General features: G+C 40.4%; 2 protein-coding genes across 3 annotated transcripts in view; one reads left to right on the plus strand and one right to left on the minus strand.

Moving 5' to 3' along the window:
- The window catches only part of TRNAU1AP (tRNA selenocysteine 1 associated protein 1), a 30997-nt gene extending 23453 nt beyond the window's left edge, over positions 1 to 7544 (minus strand). The window contains exons 1-2 of the mRNA XM_030219889.1: positions 7205 to 7544; positions 2344 to 2441 (exon numbers count right to left, since the gene is read on the minus strand). Of these exons, the coding sequence (XP_030075749.1) occupies positions 2344 to 2441; positions 7205 to 7228 (122 nt within the window). The 5' untranslated portion in view covers positions 7229 to 7544. The remainder of the gene's footprint in view (positions 1 to 2343; positions 2442 to 7204) is intronic.
- A 50-nt stretch (positions 7545 to 7594) lies between these two features.
- The window catches only part of LOC115480903 (tRNA selenocysteine 1-associated protein 1-like), a 35774-nt gene continuing 20651 nt past the window's right edge, over positions 7595 to 22717 (plus strand). Inside the window, exons 1-3 of one of the 2 annotated variants that reach the window (XM_030219887.1) lie at positions 7595 to 7741; positions 9899 to 9996; positions 15078 to 15177. In XM_030219887.1, the coding sequence (XP_030075747.1) occupies positions 7718 to 7741; positions 9899 to 9996; positions 15078 to 15177 (222 nt within the window). In that variant the 5' untranslated portion in view covers positions 7595 to 7717. The remainder of the gene's footprint in view (positions 7742 to 9898; positions 9997 to 15077; positions 15178 to 22717) is intronic. The other variant, XM_030219888.1, reaches the window with a different exon arrangement.

The raw sequence follows: 22717 nt of genomic DNA on the forward strand, positions 1-22717 counted from the left end.
GCAAATAATCCCATTGTCTAAACAAGTGCAGACATCTGTGGAAGGCACGAAATTGCTGATATTCAAAACCAGGTGCAACAAGCAATGAATTAACTTTTCTGAGCATAAAACAGAGAGCCCAGTATCAACAGTTGAAGGAAATGAGTACATTTGTATTGAGGCTGAAAGGAAGCAGAATGTGGTTCATGACAAAACATTCATTTATTTTTGCTACATTTGTACCCCGCGCTTTCCCACTCATGGCAGGCTCAATGCGGCTTACATATTATATACAGGTACTTATTTGTACCTGGGGCAATGGAGGGTTAAGTGACTTGCCCAGAGTCACAAGGAGCTGCCTGTGCCTGAAGTGGGAATCGAACTCAGTTCCTCAGGACCAGAGTCCACCACCCTAATCACTAGGCCAGTCCTCCACAAACTTTTCAAATTTTCAAATGGATTTTAAAAAATAGTTCCTGAAAAAGCTCTCATTAGTGTCTAAGGCCTACCACCTTCCTCCCTTTAGAAACAAAAAAAGCCTCAAATGACCTCAAGTACGAGAGATTTTTTATATTTATTTTGTTTTAATACTATGATTGACAAAATCATAGAAACTGGAGAAAACATTTCTTCACTCAATGTGTAATTAAACTCTGGAATTCATTGCCAGAGAATGTGGTAAAAGCAGTTAGTATAGAAGAACTTAAAAATGATTCAGAGAAGTTCCTAAGATAAAAGTCCATAAGCCATTATTAAGATGAGATGCAAAATAAGATCAAGAATATTATAATGCCTCTGTATCACTCCAGGGTGCGACCTCACGTTGAGTACTGCATTCAGTTCTGGTCACCGTATCATAAAAAAAGATATAGAGGACTTAGAAATGGTTCAAAGAAGAATGACCAAAATGATATGAGGAAAGGTTAAAGAGGTTAGGAGGCATATTTTCAAAGCACTTTGGGAGGCTAAGTTCCATAGGTTTCTATGGAACTTTGGGAGGCTAAGTGCTTTGAAAATATGCCTCTAGGGCTCTTCAGCTTGGAAAAGAGATGGCTAAGAGGGGATATGATAGGTCCACAAAATCCTGAGTAGTGTAGAATGGGTAAAACTGAATCGATTTTTCACTCTTTCAAAAAGTACAAAAACCAGGTGACTTTCAATAAAATTACATAGAAATATTTTTTAAAACAAATAGGAAGAAATATTTTTTCACTCAAAGAATAGTTAAGCTCTGGAACTCATTTTTGGAGGATGTGGTAACAGCTGTTAGCGTGTCTGTGCTTGAAAAAGGTTTAGACAAGTTCCTGGAATAGTCTGTTATTGAGATAGACACGGGGGAAGCCACTGCTTGCCCCGGGATTAGTAGCATGGAATGTTGCAACTAATTAGGTTTCTGCCAGGTTCTTGTGACCTGGATTGGCCACTGTAGGAAACAGGATACTGGGCTAGATGGACCATTGGTCTGACCCAGTATGGCTATTCTTATGTTCTTAAGATAGATGGGCAAATCCACTGCTTATTCCTTGGATAAGAAGCGTGAAATCTTTTTTTTTTTTTTTTTTTTAACTCTTTTGGGATCTTGCCAAGTACTCGTGACCTGAATTGGCCACTACTGGAAACAGGATACTGTGCTTGATGGGCTCTCCCAGTAGAGCAATGTTCTTATGACTTCACTGGTTTTTTGGAAAGCTTGAGAGATTTTCCTGTTCCCACAACATTCATTGTCAAATTAATATTGGATTTAAGATCAGGATTACCTCCTTGGATATTTCTTTCATCAAATAAAAATGTTTATTTTATAACATGAAAGGGAGAATGATTCTAGAAGTAACCAAAGTTACTGAAAGCAGGAAAAATAATTTTTTGTTTTTCAGGCCTGGGGTTTTACAATGAGGGGCTTTGGTTTGGTTTAATTTCCTTTATAAGTGTATTGTTAAATATCAAAATGTATCTTTCACAGGGCATCTGAGCCAAATTTTTGCCTCATAAACTGCTCCAAGCATTCCTGTGATCCTATGTCATTTCCTAGTGCTACACAAATGGTATTTAGAAGCACATGCATTGTAAGGATCAGCCCTAGTTAAAGCTGGAAATTTGAGACTTTCCTTGAATTGTGGTCTTGGATCTCTCACGAGGAACTAAGAGCACTGACCTACACCATTAATTGATTTTCCTTGTTATTTTTTAAATTTGTTAGAATTAACATTAGATCTGGACAATGTATACTTGGGTATATTGTAAACAAAAATAAACAGAACTTTTTAAGGGTCAGAGTCCCTAATGATCATTTCTCCTTTCTAAAGCTCTTAAATAAATCCTCCTAATTTACGTGATAATTTCGGAAATGGTTTTTACATTACTTACCCAGTTGCTTTGTTCCGAATAATTTTTACACTCTGAACGATATGTCCCATGGTGGCAAAGGCTCTAGTAATGAAGCTTTCATTCATATAGGGTTCTAGCTGTTAAGAAGAATGAAAATGTTAGGCATGTGTGAGAAGTGATTGCTTGGGGTGCAAAACAGTTGCGCTCAGGAGGCTGGCAGAATAAGGGATGACGTCAAACATAATGATATAAAAGGCGCACCACCAAGTATACAGGGGTAAATTCTATAAATGGCACCTAATAAATCAGCAGCAAAAAACCCTGCTTAAGCGGTATTCTATAAGTTGCGCCTAAAGTTTGGCATGGTTTATAGAATACACACTTAAGCAGAAAGTTGCATGTAAATTTAGGTACGGCCATTTGCACCAACAAAAACATGGTGGAAATGCCCGTGAATAATTTACACACGGAGCCCCATTATTCCGTAATTACACACGTAACTTGAAACCATGCCACTGTTCTGCCCAGAGACGCCCATGACCCTCCCATTTTCACGCCCCCTTTTTTGGAATGTGCATAACTTTTAGGCGCAGATCCTGTGCCTGTTACATGCATTGGTCCCAATTAAATCTAATTAGTGCCAATAATTGCTTGTTAAAAAGCCAATTACTGACACTAATTGGCTTGTTCAATTAAATTGCACGTGCAAATTGGGAATGTGCCTAAATTTGCGCAAGCAATTTTTTGGTGACCTTGATTAAGGGATCTCAGAGTACAAACCAACAGCAGCATCTCCCACACCCCTCCATGTTTCTATTTAGAATTTTTCTTTTAGATATTTGAAAGTAATATATGCATTTCTTGTCACTATGTGGTTATCCACTTGTCTGTTTGCAATGTACAGCAACTAGATAATGCAATAGGCAGGTGAACTTAATTTTAATATAATAAATACAGGACATTGCAATCTTACTAGAGTGCAAACAAGTTGGTTCTCAGAAAACCAAAGTATGTATGTTTGCTTAACTACAGTCACTGTAGATCTTGCCAGGTATTTGTGACCTGGATTGGCCACTGTTGGAAACAGAATGCTGGGCTTGATGGACCTTTGGTCTTTCCCAGTATGGCAATACTTATGTACTTATGTGCAGTTAAACTTATTGAGAATTTAATTTTTGATTTAGCTCACACCATTTCATTGGTAGTTCGATGTGAATTACATTTAGCTGCAGTATTTTCCTGTCTTCAGAGGCTTACAATCTAAGGGGTCTTTTTACTAAAATGCAATGGGATATGGGCTTAGCAAGTCCTAAAATGGTATTTTCCTGTGTGCTAAATCCATTTTACCATATCTAAAAAAAAAAGGGGGGGGGGGATTTCCTTTTTCTGTTTTCGCAGGTCCTATGTTAATTTTACCATTAGCGTGTGGGACTTGCAAAAATGTTAACATGGGAGCACTTACTGTCTCCTATTTAGGAGGCACCAAGGGCTCCCACGTTAATCCTGCGTTATTCAATTAGCACGCACTACAGTGAGCATGCTACCTGAACAGTTTCACGCCCATTTTCCACCCCTCCAAAAATTAAATTAAAAAATACCATGCAGTTAGCGTGCACAAAAGGGAAAAGTATCACAAGACGTTTTGGTACGTCCTGCGATAAGCCTTTTTTTGCAAACTAAGCCTGCATTTAGCCTTATTCTATAAAGGTTATGCTCCTAAATTTAAGCTCCTAAAATTTAAGTTAATTTATGAGCTTAATTTATGCTCCAAAATAGATTATGCTCCTAATTTAGGAATATAAATTTTAGGAGCACAACCTTTATATAATAAGGTCCATTAGGGCTTACTGCACCTAAGTAAAAGAGCCTCTAAGGGTTCCTTTTACAAAGCCGCACTAGTGATTCCAGCACGGCAAATGCAACAAAGCCCACAGGAATTGAATGGGCTTCGTTACATTTACTGCACCGGAATCCCTAGCGCGGCTTTGTAAAAGGAGTCCTAAGTTTGTAAATGAGGCAGGAGAAGGTGACATGACTTGCTCGCAGCCACAGAAAATGTCAGAAGGATGTGAATCCTGATATCCCTGGTTCTCTGCCTGCTGCTTTAACCACTAGGCACTCCTCCACTGAAGGTCTCTATGGAATTATGGAGGAGATTCTATATATGGCACCTAAATATATGCGCAGAAAACATCGTCGACTAAGCATATTCTATATGCGGCACCTAGATTTAGGCGCAGCATACAGAATACACTTAGTTGATATCCCAGCGCCTAAAACTATACACCTCCATTTAAACCAATGAAAGCATGGCGTAAATCCTGACGCGTAGATTTACACGCTCTGGGCCATATTCTATAACTATTCATGTAAATTTCAGAATGCTCATAAAATGCCCATTTCCCGCCCATAACCACGCCTCTTTTTGCCTGCGCAGTTTGAAATCAAATACACACAATATGCTTAGTGAGTTGTGCACGTAAATTATAATTATTGCAATTAGTGCTGTTATCAACACTGATTAGCTTGTTAAGCCATTTAAGTTACGCACATTGTTATAGAATATGCCTGATTTTGGCGCAGATTTTTAGACGCGCTATATAGAATCTGGGGGTATAGGCCTAAAATTTACCATCACTGACGTGTGGATTCAGAAGCAACATTAACAATTGGGGGCTGCTTCAGCAGCTTTTTTTTTTTTTTTTTTAAATAACCTACTATAGAAATTGTTGGTTTAATCAGAATTCCATTTAAAACCTCTGCTTTAATAAAATGGCCCAGAAAGAAATATTGTCATTTCTCATCCTTCTCTCAACCGTTTACTTGCAGCAAAATAACTCTTTAGCGGTTATGCAGTCAATGAGGGGCACAGCTATTTTAAATATTTCTGCAGCGTCTATCACCTTTGGAAAACAATGGATTAGCTATCATCCAACAGGGCCATTTAAAAGATTACAGCACGACATTGCAATTTCATAGCTCAGTAGCCTGTACTTCTGCTACTCTCTGCAGACGTTGCATATTGTGTATATCTACATAAGATCTTGTAGTTTATGCTCTAAATCTCATGACTGCAGCTAATGAGATGAGAACAATAGAAGCCCTAATAGATGCTTATACTTGATAAAATATATGGGGTGGGGGGAGAGAACCTGCACTGGGCACCACCACTTGCTGGATACACTAAGGAGGCAATTCTACAACTGGCCATCTCTGTTTAGGCATCTCGTGTGAGCTTAATTTGTAATGGCATCTGAGTGCCTAGGTTCTGTTATAGAATACTAGTATAACCTATCGGTGCACCTAATGTTCACATGTTTATAATAATGTTCATATCTGAAGATATATTTATTTTATTTATTTATTTGCATTTGTATCCCACATTTTCCCACCTATTTGCGGGCTCAGTGTGGCTTACAATACATTGTAAATGATGGAGTACAATTGGCTGCAGTACAATTATGGGTTACATTGTGAAGAGTTTATATAAGACAGAGTAAGTTCAGGATATTAGGGGATAGAACAGTGGAATATAACAGTGGTGAGTTGAGAGGGGGACAAAACAGTATCGAGGGAACAGGGAGGTCTGACAATTTTATCTGTGGGTAGGGTTTAAGAGTGGTGAGAGCGCGGGAGAAGAGATTTCAGAGAGTGTATTGGTGCGTGTCTATGAGATTGTATGGGCTTCATGTGTTTTGATCCTTGCCGTAGATTTTCTCTAAGATGCACATCCCCTTGCATTTACACACTATGTAGGTTATATACACTATTACAGAATAGCGCTTAGGCAAGCTGCTGGCATTTTTATACCCATGCTACTATTCTATACATTTCTGACAGGACTGTATAAATGCGAGCATCTAGATTACAGAACTATCCTTCACATTTACTATTTTGGTCTTTGTCTGCTGCCAATTCCTATTCTAGGATCACAATGGTTCAGAAAATTGTCAGCTCTGAAAAATCAAGTAATTATATAAAAAATACGAAGACGTACCAAGCAAAGAGATTTGTTCAACAACTGTGTCAAAACCACGCTAAAAAGTGGCTGGCACTGTGTTTATCGTGTGGGTTTCCCACATCCTAAAGCCACTTTTAGCATGGCAGTAAAATGATCTATTTCTATATATTTTCATTAATGGCCAAACGCTAATTTCCCAATTTGCGCATGGCCATTACCGCAGGAGCCCTTACTGCCACCTATTTTGTTGGTGCTAAAGGCTCCCACACTAATCGGGCAGCGCATGGCAATGTACCAGGCTACCCAATTAGCACAGGGCATGCCTACTCTCTTGCCCACAGACACACCTCCCGTGCCAAAAATTAAAACTATGTTTACCATGGGGTTAGCGTGTGTTTTTTGCTATGTGGTAGGCACATGCTATTGCCTACTGCAGCTTAGTAAAAGGACCCCTAAATGAGTTCTTGGAGCAGTAAGAAAACACCCTTAGGTGTTCCTACAACTAGAAAATAATAAATAAAAATAAAAAACAGAAGAAAAGCCCTTTTTTTAACGGACTAACTCAATACATTCTTTGAATAGCTTTCTTCAGGTCAGAAATGAGCAAATGATGCGACTGTGAGATTGATACATTCTAATAACTGTCATCATTTGCATACTTTTGATATGAAGATGGGATTAACTCCCAAATCTAATCAAAAAAATGTATTGTTAGTCCAATAAAAAAAAAAAAAAGAGCAGGCTTGGAGAAATCTCGTCAGAACGACACTAACAGTATTTTTGGAAGCTCAAAGCTCTGCTTCCCTAACCTCAATGCTTACAATCTTAAGCTAAAGGCGCACTAACAGTACAGTAGAGAGCTACAACATCCTACTCTCGAAAACGGTTATTCCTTGCAAGGTAAACGCAAGCCGCCCTCCCCTTGGACCCGCAACTCACATCTCCCATCCACAAGCTCGCCATATCCCCTTCGACCTCCGCTCAACGCTCCTCGGTCCTCGCAGCAGCCCCAGGGCCTCACTTCCGGCAGCGGCGCGCAGCAGTACTGTTCACGTCATAGCGTCATCACCGCCGAATTCCAAGGCCGGAAGTGTTTCCAGCTTCCGGGAATGCAGGCAGGCGGGGACCTCTGATGCATTACCGATCACCGAATCGCGGAGGAGCCCCTCGTCGTCCTCTGGTCGGTCGAGGGCCCCAGACTTTAGAGCTGAAAAGTGTGCGTTCTTTCGCCTGAATGCGCCCAGGAGGCCCCCCTGTGGAGGGATTATGCGGCCTACTTCCGGGTGGCGCCTTGTCGTCGCCGAGGTTTGACGTAGTTCCGGTAGGTGGCCTGCAGTGCTGCAGGTGAGGTTGTGTGACGGTTTTTCCGCTACCGGAAGTGAGGCCTTCGTGGTGCGAGATTCATTTGTACCGGTAAAGCTGGAGGGCTGCGACGCTGGAGTGCGTGGGGGCATGGCGACCCTGTGGATGGGCGACGTGAGTAGTGGGAAGGAAACGAGGGGTGGACCTGGGTGTGGTTCTTTTATTGCCGGAGATGAACTGGTCTCTGATACTAAGCCCAAGAGGACTCTCCTTTTAGTCTAGGAATGTTTTGTGCTGAGGCTGACTGGAGAAAGGCAAGTGCGAGAAGCTGAAAGGGAATGAGAAACACCTATCTCTCTTTAAACAAGAGCTCTTCATAGTACTCCAGTGTAAATTGCAGGTTTTGCTTTGAATGCATTCACAAATTGCTTCCCCTCTACTCTCTTCCTACCTCCCTCCTTTTCCTTCCAAGTTCCTCTGTTACCTGCCTACTGATATTCTTTGGTGTGATTACCTGATTATTTCTTGTAATTTGTATTTCCTACCCCTGTTATTAAAATTTAATAACAAGAGAAAGGCAAGTGCGAGGTGTTTCTCCCTTGTCTGTTTGGGAAAACTGGACTAGAATGAGCCTGAGGAAGATATCCCCGAGAACCAGGGTTTGAACTTCAGATGGAGGGCTAGGCAAATAGCTCGATTGCTGAGGGACAGCCAAGTTAGTGGTGTTTCTCTTTCCCTTTCAGCTTCTTTAGATAGCGTGTGTTATAGTTAAAAAGGTTAATTCGCATCACTACTACTACTACTTATCATTTCTAAAGCGCTGCTAGACGTACGCAGCGCTGTACACTTGAACATGAAGGGACAGTCCCTGCTCGACAGAGCTTACAATCAGCGGGCGTTTATAAGCAATAATAATGTGATGGGGTAGTGCCCCCAATTTATTTAGCGTTTTATATACCCACTGTTTTGTTTGATGGTACTGTAATAATGTAGTGATATTGTACTTATGCGTTTGTATACTGCTTGAGCTCAAGTTGGACTGGAGATCAACCTGTCAGATAAAAATAAACATATAGTGATTTTGCTGGTAACTTAATGTACATCTATTTTTATCATCCTGAAAATGAAGTTCAATAGTCTTGTTATAAAGGAAGAGAATGGATGGTGACAGTAAATTTTTATTATGGGGGGGGGGGGGCACACTATTAAAAATTCAAAAAACATGGCCTGTTTATGAAGGTCATCAACAAAACGTGAATGTGTTCCATGGTAGCATAGTTCACAGCAGAAGCAGGAAGACACCCTCTACGAAGATCCGCACAATGCAGACAAAGCAGGAGTACAGGATAACACAATGAACAATCCACCAGGGAGATGTAGTTCAAAGCAGATTTATTCAAGCACCAAAACGAGAAGACCCAACATGGGCCGTGTTTCAGTGGCCACCTGCCTCAGGGGTCAATATACACAACTGGGTCATAAATGATTAAAAATAATAAGATTATTTGGCATGCTTTCTTTCATCTGCCGTCTCTTGCTAAAGGCAACGTAGCTACCTATGTGCCTTAATACTTATAAGGTCCCAGAATTATCCCCAGTAAGTGCACAAATGGTTTTGTTTTATAGATAGCATTTAGCGCCGATTCACACAGCCATCTTTGGGCATGCGGACTTACACCAAGTGAAACCTGGTGCGCAAGTTGAGTGCACTACCCTGGAATTCTATAACATCCTGACTAAATTATGGGAACACCCTGACTGCCCATGCCCCTCCTATGGTCATGCCCCTTTTTGGGTTGTGTGTGAGAATTTTGGCATATAGCTTTATAGAATAGCGCATAGGCAGAAACGTGTATAAATCTAACTAATTGCCAATTAACACCAATAATTGATGTTAATTGGCTCAATTTTGTTGAGCGTGGATTGCACCCAAAATTTGGCACACAAATTTCAGTGACCTTAATAGAATCTGGGGGATATTGCATAAAAGTATATGATTTCTTTCTATATACCCACTTCTTACACGTGTATGGCTTCCATGCAGTTTTATTTTAGCTATTTTCCTTGTGTACAACATGCTTTACAGGAAGAAAATGCTTTTCAAAACTACCCATAAAGGTAGCTTGGAAAGGAATGGGCAGTGCCATCGCATACATTTCTTCAGTGCCTAGTTATTTGATTGACGAAAAATCTTTATAAAGTTATTTTTGACTTTATTATTTGTTCTCTCCTTGGCCTTTTGCTTATGGGAGAATTAATTTGTGACCCATGTCAAAAGTCAGAAATGCATTTCTGTTTATTGTGGCTAATTTTCCAATTTTATTTAAACAGCTGGAACCCTACATGAATGAAAATTTTATCACAAGAGCCTTTGCCATTATGGGACATCTTGTTCAGAGTGTAAAAATTATTCGACACAAAATGACTGGGTAAGTGCTTATAATGTGTGGTTTAACTCTGAAATCATAAGTGACTCACCAAGCGTTTTTCTTTATGTCCATTACATAAGAGTCAAGCCTTATGAACCATGATTCTTATGTTTTAAAGAAGGGAAATCCCAGTCTGGTCTTCAAGAGCCATAAGCAGATCTGGTTTTAAGGATGCCCAAGCTATACTGATTATATCTATTCTTAGGCTCATGAAGACCTGAGTTGGGAACTATTGATGTAAAGAGCTTGATTTTTCTCTTTCTGCAAATATCAATTGCCGTTAAAGAGAGGATATTCAGTAGTTATTTGCCTAGAAACAAAATATAAAGATTATATTAATGTAGGGGAAGAATGTTTTGTTTTTCACTGACCTGCCCGCAGGAGCTGATTCACCAAAATGCATGTATGTCTTTATTCATACTTGGGGACCTTTAGATGTAAATATTGTATCTTGCAATTATGTCTCCGGGGTTTGCTGCCAAAACACAGTTCCCGTGTGTTCTTCAGAAACATAATTGTACCTGTTTCAAGCAAGATATTTTGTGTGTATATGTATAGATACAATGTCTTGCTCTTCTGATCCCACATCTTCATACAGCTTTATACAAACATTTGTGAAGGAAAAAATTCACCTGCTTCTCTTATTTTTAAAAAGGTTTCTGAAGTTTGTCATAGATCAGGTGTCTTAAAAGCCAGTAGCAAATTTCTATTGTCAGTTTAATTGTGCTTACCTATCAAAAAAAGAACTTTGTAACCTCAGCTTCCTTTAATTCTTAGCGTAAAAACTTAAGTGCCTAGTTTGGTCACACTTAATTCATGTCAGAAGTATTCACATTGTCTCTTGCTACACACTTTCACTAGAAGAATAACTTCACATTAACATATCATGTTCTCACCTACACAGACATGTAGTATAATCCTATGGGTTAATGCTTGTGCACCTCTGTATGTATTATACAGCATAAATGAGCTGACCTAGCAAGCATGACACCTACATGTAGTACTCAATTCTAGTTGCAACTAATGCATATGTATTTGTATTTTATGTTAAACATGTTAGTATATGGGATTTTGTTATGCAGGATGTTCATGCATGAGAAATACATGGAAATTATACGTGTTGACAAAAATATATTAAATGCCAGCTTTGGGTTCTGGGCTGAGCTGTGGCTGTGCCCTACCCAGTTTCTCTGGCTATATGTGAAATTGGGACGGGAGAGGGCCTGGTGACCTTGGCAGCTCCTTCTGCAGGAGCACTCTGTTGTGGTGATATTACACAAGGCTGCAAGGAATATTGGGAACACAGCAATGTACAGAGGCAGAATACAGACTGATAACGGCCAAGGTAAGGAGCAATGTGGAGAAAGAGTATGAGTATTCACAGAAATCAAAACAGTATGCACAATACATACATACAATCATGTAGCAGTGAGGGAAGAAAACACACATGTACACAACACTTGAGTGACTTAAGTAAATTCCCTAACACATGACAAACATACACTGAATGACCTAAGCATCATCACGTTCCTCCAGGATGACGGCATTAAGACAAATGTGAGTGAAATGTCTGTGTGCAGCACATGTATAGTAGATGTGCTATCAATGGAGCGTGTAGCACAGGAAATTGTAGCTGTAGCCATACCCACCTGAATAGTCTATAAGAATGTGATACAACCTAAAAAGATCAGTACTTGGCAAGCAGCAGAAGAGGAGGTGCCAAACTGCTCCTTGCTTCCCCACTTCAAGCATGCGCTCAACTGTGCCTTCTGCCAACACCTAGACATCTGCCCTCGTTCTCAGTAGTCTAAAAAACATTTTGCTCAATATATAACAATAATGGTAATATTTCACTATCATTTTTATTCATAGACAATCAGCTAAGCTTTACAGAGAGCCTATGTTGTCTCTGCATACACCTCAGGCTTGATACTATTTGACATTGTATACTATAATAAACAGAAAATAACTTCTAGGGGGGAGGGAAGAGAACCTTTAAGGGTGCCTCCTGATCCCAGTACTATCCTAGAGCATGTGCTAGAGCAAGACACGCAGCCTTAGCTCCCAGGTTAGCAATCATGCAGTTCCTGGAGCTGCTGTGTCAGCAGTCAGCCACGTAATGAGCTTTGAATGCAACCTGAAAGCCCTCTGTATGACCAGATGGGTAACCACTCTGTGAAAATGAAGGGGCCCATATCTGACAGCTGAAGGAATCATGAATTTCATTGGAGGGTTTCCATTTTAGATATTAGGTGGCAAGGTCTGACTTCCTACTTACATAGCTAAAAGGGATATATCTTTGTTACTCATATCATTGACCACATTGAAGGATTTCGCTCACTGACTGCAAGTGCAGTTTGTGGTATGCTGTATATCCTGCTATTCTGTCCACCACTGTCTGCCTTGGCAAGAGGAGGAGCTTACTGAGGCTGAGCTATGAGATCTGCCTGATACAGAAGAACTAGAACCTTCAGCCTGTATAACGATATCCCAATGACTCAGCACTTCAGCTGTCTCTGAAGGTAGGTGTAGAGTGGAAGCATTGGCCTTAGGAAGCTGGATCAGGTGAGTGTGTGTGTGTATAAGTCTGTAATGTATTTCTCTTGAGCTGCGTGTATTAGGTTTGAGACCAAGGGTTTGAGGATGCTTCAACTGTCTGAGTTGTATGAGCCTCCCCATTCTCCTGACCTTCTCTGCTTTTTATTGTATTGCCATTATCTCCTACCCTAGGAAAAATGGAATGGATTGGAGAGTAACATTTGTCATAGAAATAAGATTGTTACCTTCACTGTCCCACAGCATGCACAAGTATGCAGTGAGTGTAGGGCACTGTTTCTTTCTTTTGTGACTTGACCTAGGAGTTGCAGTGGAACAAAGTGAGTATATTCTCATTGGGTCCTCTAGTCTTCTTTGTACCCTCTCTCACCCCACTAACCTTCCACTGAACATTCGTCTTTTCACTTTTTCTCGCCACTTCTCCATCTTTCTTTTATAGATTTTTGTTTTCCTTTTTCCCTCCATTCTCCATACCATCTCACCTTCATCAATCAGGCCACAACGTTTACATAATTGATGGGTTGGTAGCATGACGGCACAGCATATTTGTGATTCCCTTCTCCCATGCTTCCTATTTAGGAAAGCAGTGTGTTAGTGGAAAAAAGGAGCAGATGGGGTGGTAGTGATGGTGGTGGTGGGGAACTGGCAACCTATGCTGTCAGCATCTTCCTAAGCTGCCAGCCTGCTGATCCTGTGTGGTGCAACCTGAGAAGCATGGAGGGGCTGCAGGTCTTCAGTGTCTGGCAAGAAGGTCTTTCCCAGTAGCAGACCTTCCTCTCCTGTTTACAGGGTATGTAACGCCATTCCTTCATCTTTTCTTTGCACTGCATCTGCAACATTTGTTATTGCAGTTCCAAAATTATCTACAACCCCTTCTGAAGGTTTAGAAGTAAAATAAGATATTTTTTTCACCATTAAATAGAATTCTATTGATCCTTTTATTTTCCAGTTTTAATCCTTGATTCCTGTGAAGCTGATGCATATGTACATGGAATAGACCAAAGAAACCTTAGTGGCAGAAAGAGGGAGACTGCCACAGATTGAGTAAGGCCTATGATAACACATTAGGCAGTTACAAATAGAAGACTGGGTGGACTGAATGATCTTGTTTTGCCAGTGCTTTCTATATTTTAGTGTATCAGAACATAGTTGCCATATGTTCTTGGATAGTGCTTGGACAGGATGTGTTTTTGAAATATGGACAAATACATTTTGTTTCAAGTGTTTTGTGTTTTCTTTACCTTTTTCCAGATGTTGCCGACTGATGTGATGACAGCGAGTTTCGTCAAAGGCTAATGAGATGAGATTAATTGTACAACATTATCAATAGCAAGTTGCTAAGAGGTGTTCACATGTCACTTCTGACATACAGAGCCTCTGAACCACAATGTTGTAAAATTTCATGTGAATATTTTAATTTATCGACACCAGCAAATATCTCTCTGTTAAAAATGTTTTTTTTTTTTCTGGGTCCTGGTTGAGTCAATTAGGCTCTATCTGTAATAATTTATAGCAGGAGACTTTTTTTTCATTCTAATTTCTGAGGTGATATAACTATTTAGAATTTCAGAAAAGTTCCTATTTAGTCACTCCTACTACTGTGAATAAAATAAATTAGGGCAATACAGTATATGGATCAGGATGTGTATATATTTTTATATAAAATGTGTGAATGCAGGTAAGTGTATATAGGTATCTGTACATTTATAAATGTTTTTACACGTAAAAGGGAAGTTTCTAAAGTGTATATGTATATATGGTCCTATGCAAGCAAATGTATAAAGGTGGACCAGGTGAAAGCACAGGTCCTTTTAGCTACCAGGGCTGCAATTTTCAGCATGACTAGAAAACAAATTGAAAAATTGATCAAGGATGGATAAGGTGCACATGTTTTATTTCAGAAATTGTCCCCAAAAGGAGGCAATACGTGAAGAATCCTCTACGTCAGGGGTTCTCAACCCAGTTCTGAGGACACACCTAGCCAGTCAGGTTTTCAGGATAGCCACAATGAATATGCATGAGATAAATTTGCATACCAGGGAGGTAGGGCATGCAAATCTTTCTCATGCATATTCACTGGCTAGGTGTGTCCTGAGGACTGGGTTGAGAACCCTTTCTCTAAGTAATCAGTAATTGTAAAAAAACAAGACACAGGCAATTGGATGCAATTTAAATAAGGATATGGTTCTTTTGCATACTCAGCTGCTGTTTGTATCTGTCTGGCACCAGAGCTTGCCCTTACTTGTATAAACTGAAAACTCTGAATTTTATATTAAGTGCTCTTCTTAAAACAGTCTAACGTTATAAGTACTGCTCTCTTTTCATCGTGCAGTGGACTCGCCCACTATGTATTCCTGCAAACCCCCTCCCCTTAACAGTGTGACTGAATTCTGATAGCTCATCAGATAGAACCCCGCTGCACCTTGCAGGGCCTCCAAGTTGTCGGTACCAGCCTTGCCTGATGTATTTTGTACCACATTGTGCCTTATTTCATTAAAAAAAACTCGTAGACTTTCTCTTCTTAGGAATCTAACAGGTTACTGCTTTGTTGAATTTCCTGATCAGCAGTCAGCAGAAAGATGTTTACAGAAGGTCAATTCCAAGTTCATTCCAGGTGCAGTACCAGTGAGTATCAAAATAGCTGCTTGACCTGTAACAAGAAGTCACAAATTGGAGGATGTTTTGCAGTTATATCTGTTTGTTTGTTTGTTTGTTTTAAATGATTGACAACCTAGGTGAACTGGCCAAATCTTGATCAGCTAAGTCAAGCTGATTTTTATCCTAATTTAGCTTTCTTAGATTTTTGTCTACAAATCATCCTGAATCTAGTCATTATCTCTATTTGATATACCGCCAAGCAAAATATCTAAGCGATTTACAAATAATAGGAAAAAGCAAAGGGGGAAAAATGGAGGTAGAAAAATTGGCCTAGGTTACGTATTTGCATTAGATAATACTGCTGCTTTAGGCTTGGGGTACCTATGTTTAGCTAGCTAGTGCCAAAATCAAATTGAACCAGCTAAGTCTTCTCCAACACTTCCAAATTAAAAACTAAAAGTGGGGCTCACATCTCCCATCCACACTTCTGAATTCAAAATTATTGCCAGGTCCAACAGCCTCCAAACTTCCCAAACTCAAAATCACATAAGGTCGGCAGTCTCCACTTCCCTTCCCCCTGCCACTGCACCGTTAAACGCTAATGGAAATTAGGCTGCTACTTGCGGAAATAAACGTATAACGGGAGATTTAATTGTCCCAATATCAGTCAAGTGAAGTGTCTAATGAGGGCTCGTCAAGGAAGTTAAATCTCTACATGTGTAAATGACTGCTTCCTGGAGAAATTTAGGTCAATTAAATACATCTTTGTTCTTGCTGAAATGCATGTTCTGGTATGGAAGTAATAATTAGTCACTTAGATGTAGTGATTATAAGTAACTTTGGAACTGCCACTAGGAAAGTATTTCATAGGCAGACCAGGGCATGGTTGGTCTGCAAAGCACTTACTTATTTCACAATTTATATTCTGCCTTTATTCAAGCAGATCACAATAAAATATAATCAACATACAAACATTTCTTCACAACATAACAAACACCCCCCAAAATGTCATATATATCCTGCAAATGACCTGCACATAATTAACAGTCACACTAGGGAGATTATCCTGCTTATTAGCAGTACTGTCAGATGCTGGTTTTGAGGGGCATTTCTGTTTTTGAAGGTGATGGAGGTGGGAGGAGTAGGGGCAGCTAATTTATTCTGGGTTATTTGTGGAGTATTTGTGTATTGTATTTTATTTCATTGTAATGCACTTCAAATATTGTTTATGATGAGGTGTTTAGTGAATAAGTTTGATCAAATTTGAGATAATCACTGAGTGGTACAGTAAAACAATAATAATGGGTGATTTCAATTACCCTGATATTGACTGGGTAAATGTAACATATCAGGGCATGCTAGGGAGGTAAAATTCCTTGACGAAATCAAGGACTGCTTTATGGAGTAGCTGATACAGGAGCCGACGAGAAGGAAAAATTCTAGTCCTTAGTGGGGCGCATGATCTGGTGCGGGAGGTAATGGTGATGCTTGATAACAGTGATCATAATATGATCAGATTTGATATTAGCTTTGGAGTTAGTATAAACAGGAAATCCAATACGTTAGCGTTTAAATTTCTAAAAGGAAACTATGATAAAATGAGAAGAACGGTAAAAACAAACTTAGAGGAGCAGCTGCGAGGGTCAAAAGTTTACATCAGGAGTGGATGCTGTTCAAAAATACCATCCTGGAAGCCCAGGCCAAATATATTCTGTTCTTTAAAAAAGGATGGAGGAAGACCAAACGACAGCCAGCTTGGTTAAAGAGTGAGGTGAAAGAAGCTATTAGAGCTAAAAGAAAATCCTTCAGAAAATGGAAGAAGGAACTGACTGAAAATAATAAGAAACAGCATAAGGAATGTCAAGTCAAATGCAAAGTGCTGATAAGGAAGGCAAAGAGGGACTTTGAAAAAAAGATTGCGTTGGAGGCAAAAACACATAGTAAAAAAATTTTTTAGGTACATTAAAAGCAGGAAGCCGGCAAAAGAATCGGTTGGGACCGCTAGATAACCGAGGGGTAAAAGGGGCAATCAGGGAAGACAAAACCATAGCAGAGAGATTAAATGAATTCTTTGCTTCTGTCTTCACCAAGGAAGATTTGGGAGAGATATCGGTGCCAGAAATGGTATTCAAAGCTGATGAGTCGGAGAAACTGAATAAAATTTCTGTAAACCTAGTGGATGTAATGGGGCAATATGACAAATTGAAGAGTAGTAAATCTCCTGGACCGGATGGTATTCATCCCAGAGTACTGATAGAATTGAAAAATGGACTGGCGGAACTATCATTAGTAATATGTAATTTATCTTTAAAATCAAGCGTGGTACCGGAAGACTGGAGGGTAGCCAATGTAATGCTGATATTTAAAAAAGGTTCCAGATGGGATCCGGGAAATTATAGACCAGTGAGCCTGACGTCCGTGCTGGGCAAAATGGTAGAGACTATTATAAAGAACAAAATTTACAGAGCAAATTCAAAACCATGGATTATTGAGACAAAGCCAACATGGATTTAGTGAAGGGGAAATCTTGCCTCACCAATCTATTACATTTCTTTCAAGGGGTGAACAAACATGGATAAAGGCGAGCCGGTTGTTATTGTGTATTTGGATTTTCAAAAGGTGTTTGACAAAGTACCTCATGAAAGACTCCAGAAGAAATTGAAGATCATGGGATAGGAGGTAGTGTCCTATTGTGGATTAAGAACTGGTTAAAGGATAGAAAACAGAGAGTAGGGTTAAATGGTCAGTATTTTCAATGGAGAAGGGTAGATAGTGGGGTTCCCCAGGGGTCTGTGCTGGGACCGCTGCTTTTTAACATATTTATAAATGATCTAGAGATGGGAGTATCTAGTGAGGTAATTAAATTTGCTGACGACACAAAATTATTCAAAATTAAATCGCAAGAGGATTGTGAAAAATTACAAGAGGACCTTACGAGACTGGGAGACTGGGCGTCTAAATGGCAGATGACATTTAATGTGAGCAAGTGCAAAGTGATGCATGTGGGAAAGAGTAACCTAAACTATAGCTACGTAATGCAAGGTTCCACGTTAAGAGTCACCGACCAAGAAAGGTATCTTGGCATCGTTGATGATATGTTGAAACCCTCATCTGTGTGCTGTGGCGGCTAAGAAAGCAAATAGAATGTTAGGTATTCTAAGGAAAGGAAAACAAAAGTGAGGACTTTATAATGGCTTTGTATCGGTCTATGATGCGACCGCACCTCAAGTATTGTGTTCAATTCTGGTCACCACATCTCAAAAAAGATATAGTGGAATTAGAAAAGGTACAGAGAAGGGCGACAAAAATGATAAAGGGGATGGGACAACTTACCTATGAGAAAAGGCTGAAGCAGCTAGGGCTATTTGGCTTGGAGAAAAGACTCCTGAGGGGAGATATGATAGAGGTCTATAAAATAATGAGTGGAGTGGAACGGGTAGACGTGAATTGTTCGTTTACTCTTTCCAAAAATACTAGGACTAAGGGGCATTCAATGAAGCTACAAATTTAATACAAATCAGAGAAAATTTTTCTTCACTCAACGTGTAATTAAACTCTGGAATTCGTTGCCAGAGAATGTGGTAAAGAGTTTTAAAAAGGTCTGGACGGCTTCCTAAAGGAAAAGTCCATAGACCATTATTATTTATTTATTGGTATTTATTAAATTGACTTGGGGAAAATCCACTGCTTATTTCTGGGATCAGCAGCATAAAATGTGTTCAACTTTTTTGGGATCTTACCAGGTATTTGTGACCTGGATTGGCCTCTGTTGGAAACAGGATGCTGGGCTTGATGGACCTTTGGTATGTCCCAGTGTGACAATACTTATATATACTAAATACAACTAATTTTCTTAGCGTCCTTACCAGACCAGTCCAGGACCAGCAGATGCAGACAGATTAAGACTTGTGGGCTGTACCCTATAAGGGCACTGTGCAGCCTCAGGTCTCCAGTATTTCTCTGTCTACACTAGACGATGATGAGCAGAGCGTGCAACTCCTCAATAGGTCAAGGAGAGCTCTTGAACTGGTCAGAGGACCAGGTCTCAGCTGAGCAGGAGGGTACCCATTTAGGTGGTTTCACTCTTTTTTTTTTTTTTTTTTTAATGATTATTAAAATAATAATAATTTGATAAGAGCAAAGGGGGGAAATCTCAGAGGAGCCTAAGATTCCCCCGCTCCCCCCCAGCCTTCCTTCTAGCTGTCTGCTTATGATTTATTCATTTTCTCCATGAAAATAATATAAAGGCAGACCTGGGAACTGGGGAAAGAAATCTTCAAGCTGGTAGAATTTCTGAGGGAAGTTTTTCTTTCCACTTCAACTGGGTCCTTCGGAAAAGGGAGGTAATGCCTTACTAATCTATTAAAATTCTTTGAAGATGTGAATAAGCACATGGATAAAGGTGAACTGGTTAATATAGTGTACTTGGATTTTCAGAAGGCATTTGAAAAAGTTCCTCAGAAGAGTCTCCTCAGCAAATTAGTCGTGCCATAGGAGTGATAGTCTTACTGTGGATTGATAACCTGTAAAAAGACATGAAGCAAAGAGTAGGATTAAATGAACATTTTTTCACCAATGGAAGGAGCATAGGCATAGTTGCCCTGTTGGGAAGGAGAGAGAAAGCTTGCATCCTAAGACCCAACCCCACTAGTTTCAGCCCTCACATGTTACGTTGTAGCATAGCAGTTCAATAAAATATTTTCGAGCCTTTATATTTCTTGATCCTCCTTGAGATTTTTTTTTTATTTTATTTAGGTTTCTAGTTTCTTTAATCTTGCTTTCTCTGTTCATTTTTTCTGAACTCTTGATTTCTTAATTTCCTCCTTTTGTTACCCATTGTATTCGTAGCCTTTCCTGTAGATTTTTCTGTCCTGCTGCTATTGTCCTTTTGCTTATCCTGTATATCCCCTTCCATTATTCTTTCTTCTCCTGCACTTGTCCTTCTGTCTTTCACACATTCTTCATCTTGCTTCCTCCTTGTGACCCTTCTGATTCATCCCTTGCCCTCATTTCTCCTCCCCCTCACCACAATTTTATCCTCTTCCCATAGCGCACAACACAGATCACATAGACTTTCATACACAGTGTAGCTGGTTCCCACAACTCTTCCTCCACATGCAGTTCCACTTTTAAATAAGAAGCACATATGTAGAGGGGAGGAGGAGATCACTGTGTATGCTTTGAGTCCCTGTGGTCCAGCACAGAACACTGCCTGCCTGCAGAACACCTGTTGGCTTTTTATTCCAGTGCACTGACTCCTACATCCGTGGACTGATTGAACTCCAGTGAATTTGGGATGCATTGTCCTCTCCTTGGCCCCCTCAAATTCTGTCCATGGGAAAGAGATAAATAATGGAGCAACTTATGAGTTTGTGAAATGCTTTATTATAATAGAAGTCAGCTACTGAATTAATATTAGCTTTAAAATCGTACCCTTATTAGAGTTAAATTCCTTCAGTCAGTTTACATAACATAAAAAATAATAGGTGCCTTTATCTTTGTTCTATCTATGGAAAAAGGAAAGAATTTTGGGCTTGTCATGTGATAACATTGTTAAGTCCGTTTTATTACTTAGCTTCCCTCTATTCCAGCACCTGTGATATAGTTGTGTCCATCAACCAGCAGGTGGAGATAGAAAATTAAAACTGAGCTGAGACATCTCTCTCTTGACTTCCAATCCAGCTCCTCAGAATTTCTGTCTCCAAGAGGTGGATGGACACACTTTTTAGCCTCTGGTTCTGAGTGATTGGCTCCTGGTCCAGTTGGTCAACTGGTCCCCAGTTGAGCTTTGCGGTAGCTTGAGTCTGCAGAGTCATAGCTGAAGGTCTTCAGATCCTGCTCTGGTGCCCTGTGAATTTACTTCTTTCCTCCCTTCACCTCTCCCCTATTTCCTCTGGAGCTTTCCTTTTCCAGCACAACAACCTAAAAAAAAAAAAAAAGATAATAAGGAAAGGTTTGCTGACAAGTGTGGGACAGAGTATCAGTCCTGAGCCTTTCTCATCTGTGGTAAGACTTGTGGAGACTGTGAGCTTGAAAGGAGCAGATGACAGTGGTAAGTCCAACTAAAATTTCACTCAGAATCACTTGGAGAGCTGCAAGTTCTATTTGGTGCAGGGGAGGGATCCTGACTCGCCACTTGGAACACTTTGTGCTGCACTTGTAATAGGGTGAATAGCGACTTTCGTGGAGGCAGTTATGCAGTATGCCAGCTGTGGGACTCGCCGGCCGGTGTCAAGGCATTGCAGTGCATGCAAGCTGGGAATCCGGCCAGACACAGAGGAAATGGTCAGCAACAGCACATCTTCGTATTTGGCGCAGCATCCAAATATTCAAGAGTCTTCGCGCTCTCCAGCAAGGCCAGTCTGCAGTTTGATGCAGGAGAGCATGGGAACGGATGCCATTTTGTTGGATCCGACTGGCAGTAGGGATCAGCCTTTGATTATGCACAGAGCACAACCGCCATTTTACAGCCTCAGGGCTCAACAGAGCATTCAGCTGCATTGGGATCTTTTTGTCTGGAGTTTATATTGCTTTTCAGGGTGAACTCCCTGGTTACGGTGATGACTACGAGAAGATGCCGAGGAAAAGGGGCATTACCCTAAAAGACCTACAGGATAGGAAACTAGAAGGCTTGCTGAAACAAGCCTTTGAAGTGGCCTCTTTGGATCTTCAATTGACAGTGTTCAGCTCGTACGTGGCAAGAGCATGCCTGAAGTGGCATCAGCAATCAGCAACACAAGACAGGTACCTGTTGGAAGCAGGGCTGGCCTACTTGGCAGATGCTATTGATAACATTTACAGTTCCGGTCTGCAGTATATATTTGGCTATCACAGCATGTCAGTAACTCTGGGTGCGGCATTGGGCAGCAGATGCAACGTCAAAGTGACGTCTAGTTAAACTGTCCTTTCAACTGCTACTTGGAGAAGATCTTAGTAACTTGGTGAAAAAACTGAGGGAAACAAAGCCACAGCAGTTGCTGGAGATAAGCCAAAAGCCTCTGGTTAACCACTTTCAAGGAGCTCTCAGTTTCGAGACAGCAGACAGTACCGACCTGGTCGTCAGTAATATGGTCAGAAGTCCTGCTTGCAGGTATGCCGAACTTCTTTTGGTGCAGACAGGAAGTCCTCCTCTCAGTCAGCTAGAGCACCTAATGCCTCAAGAGCTTCGCAATGATTCAACACTTGTCCACTTTTCTCTTCCTCTGTTGGGAGGACGTCTTCAGGAGGAGCAAGCCAAGATCATGTCAGACTAGTGGGTTCTGGGTATTTTTACAGAAGGTTACAAGTTGGAGTTCTTTCAACCAGTTGCTTTTTTTTGCAGTCTCCTTGTTGAAAAGGAACCAAGGTAGTAGAGGTTAAGGCCACCATAGATTCCTTGTTGGCGCTGCAGGCCATTGTTCAGTTCCCCAGGCCAAACTGGGACAAGGCAGATACTCCATCTACTTCATTGTTCCAAAGAAGGAAGGCACCTTTTGTCTGGTTTTAGATCTCAAAGTTCTAAACCACTGCCTCTTGAATGTCCCACTTTAGCATTCTGACACTAAGAGCAGTCATAGCCTCGGTTCAA

Source organism: Microcaecilia unicolor, chromosome 11, assembly GCF_901765095.1.
Source record: "Microcaecilia unicolor chromosome 11, aMicUni1.1, whole genome shotgun sequence".
In the NCBI taxonomy this organism is placed as follows: Eukaryota; Metazoa; Chordata; class Amphibia; order Gymnophiona; family Siphonopidae; genus Microcaecilia; species Microcaecilia unicolor.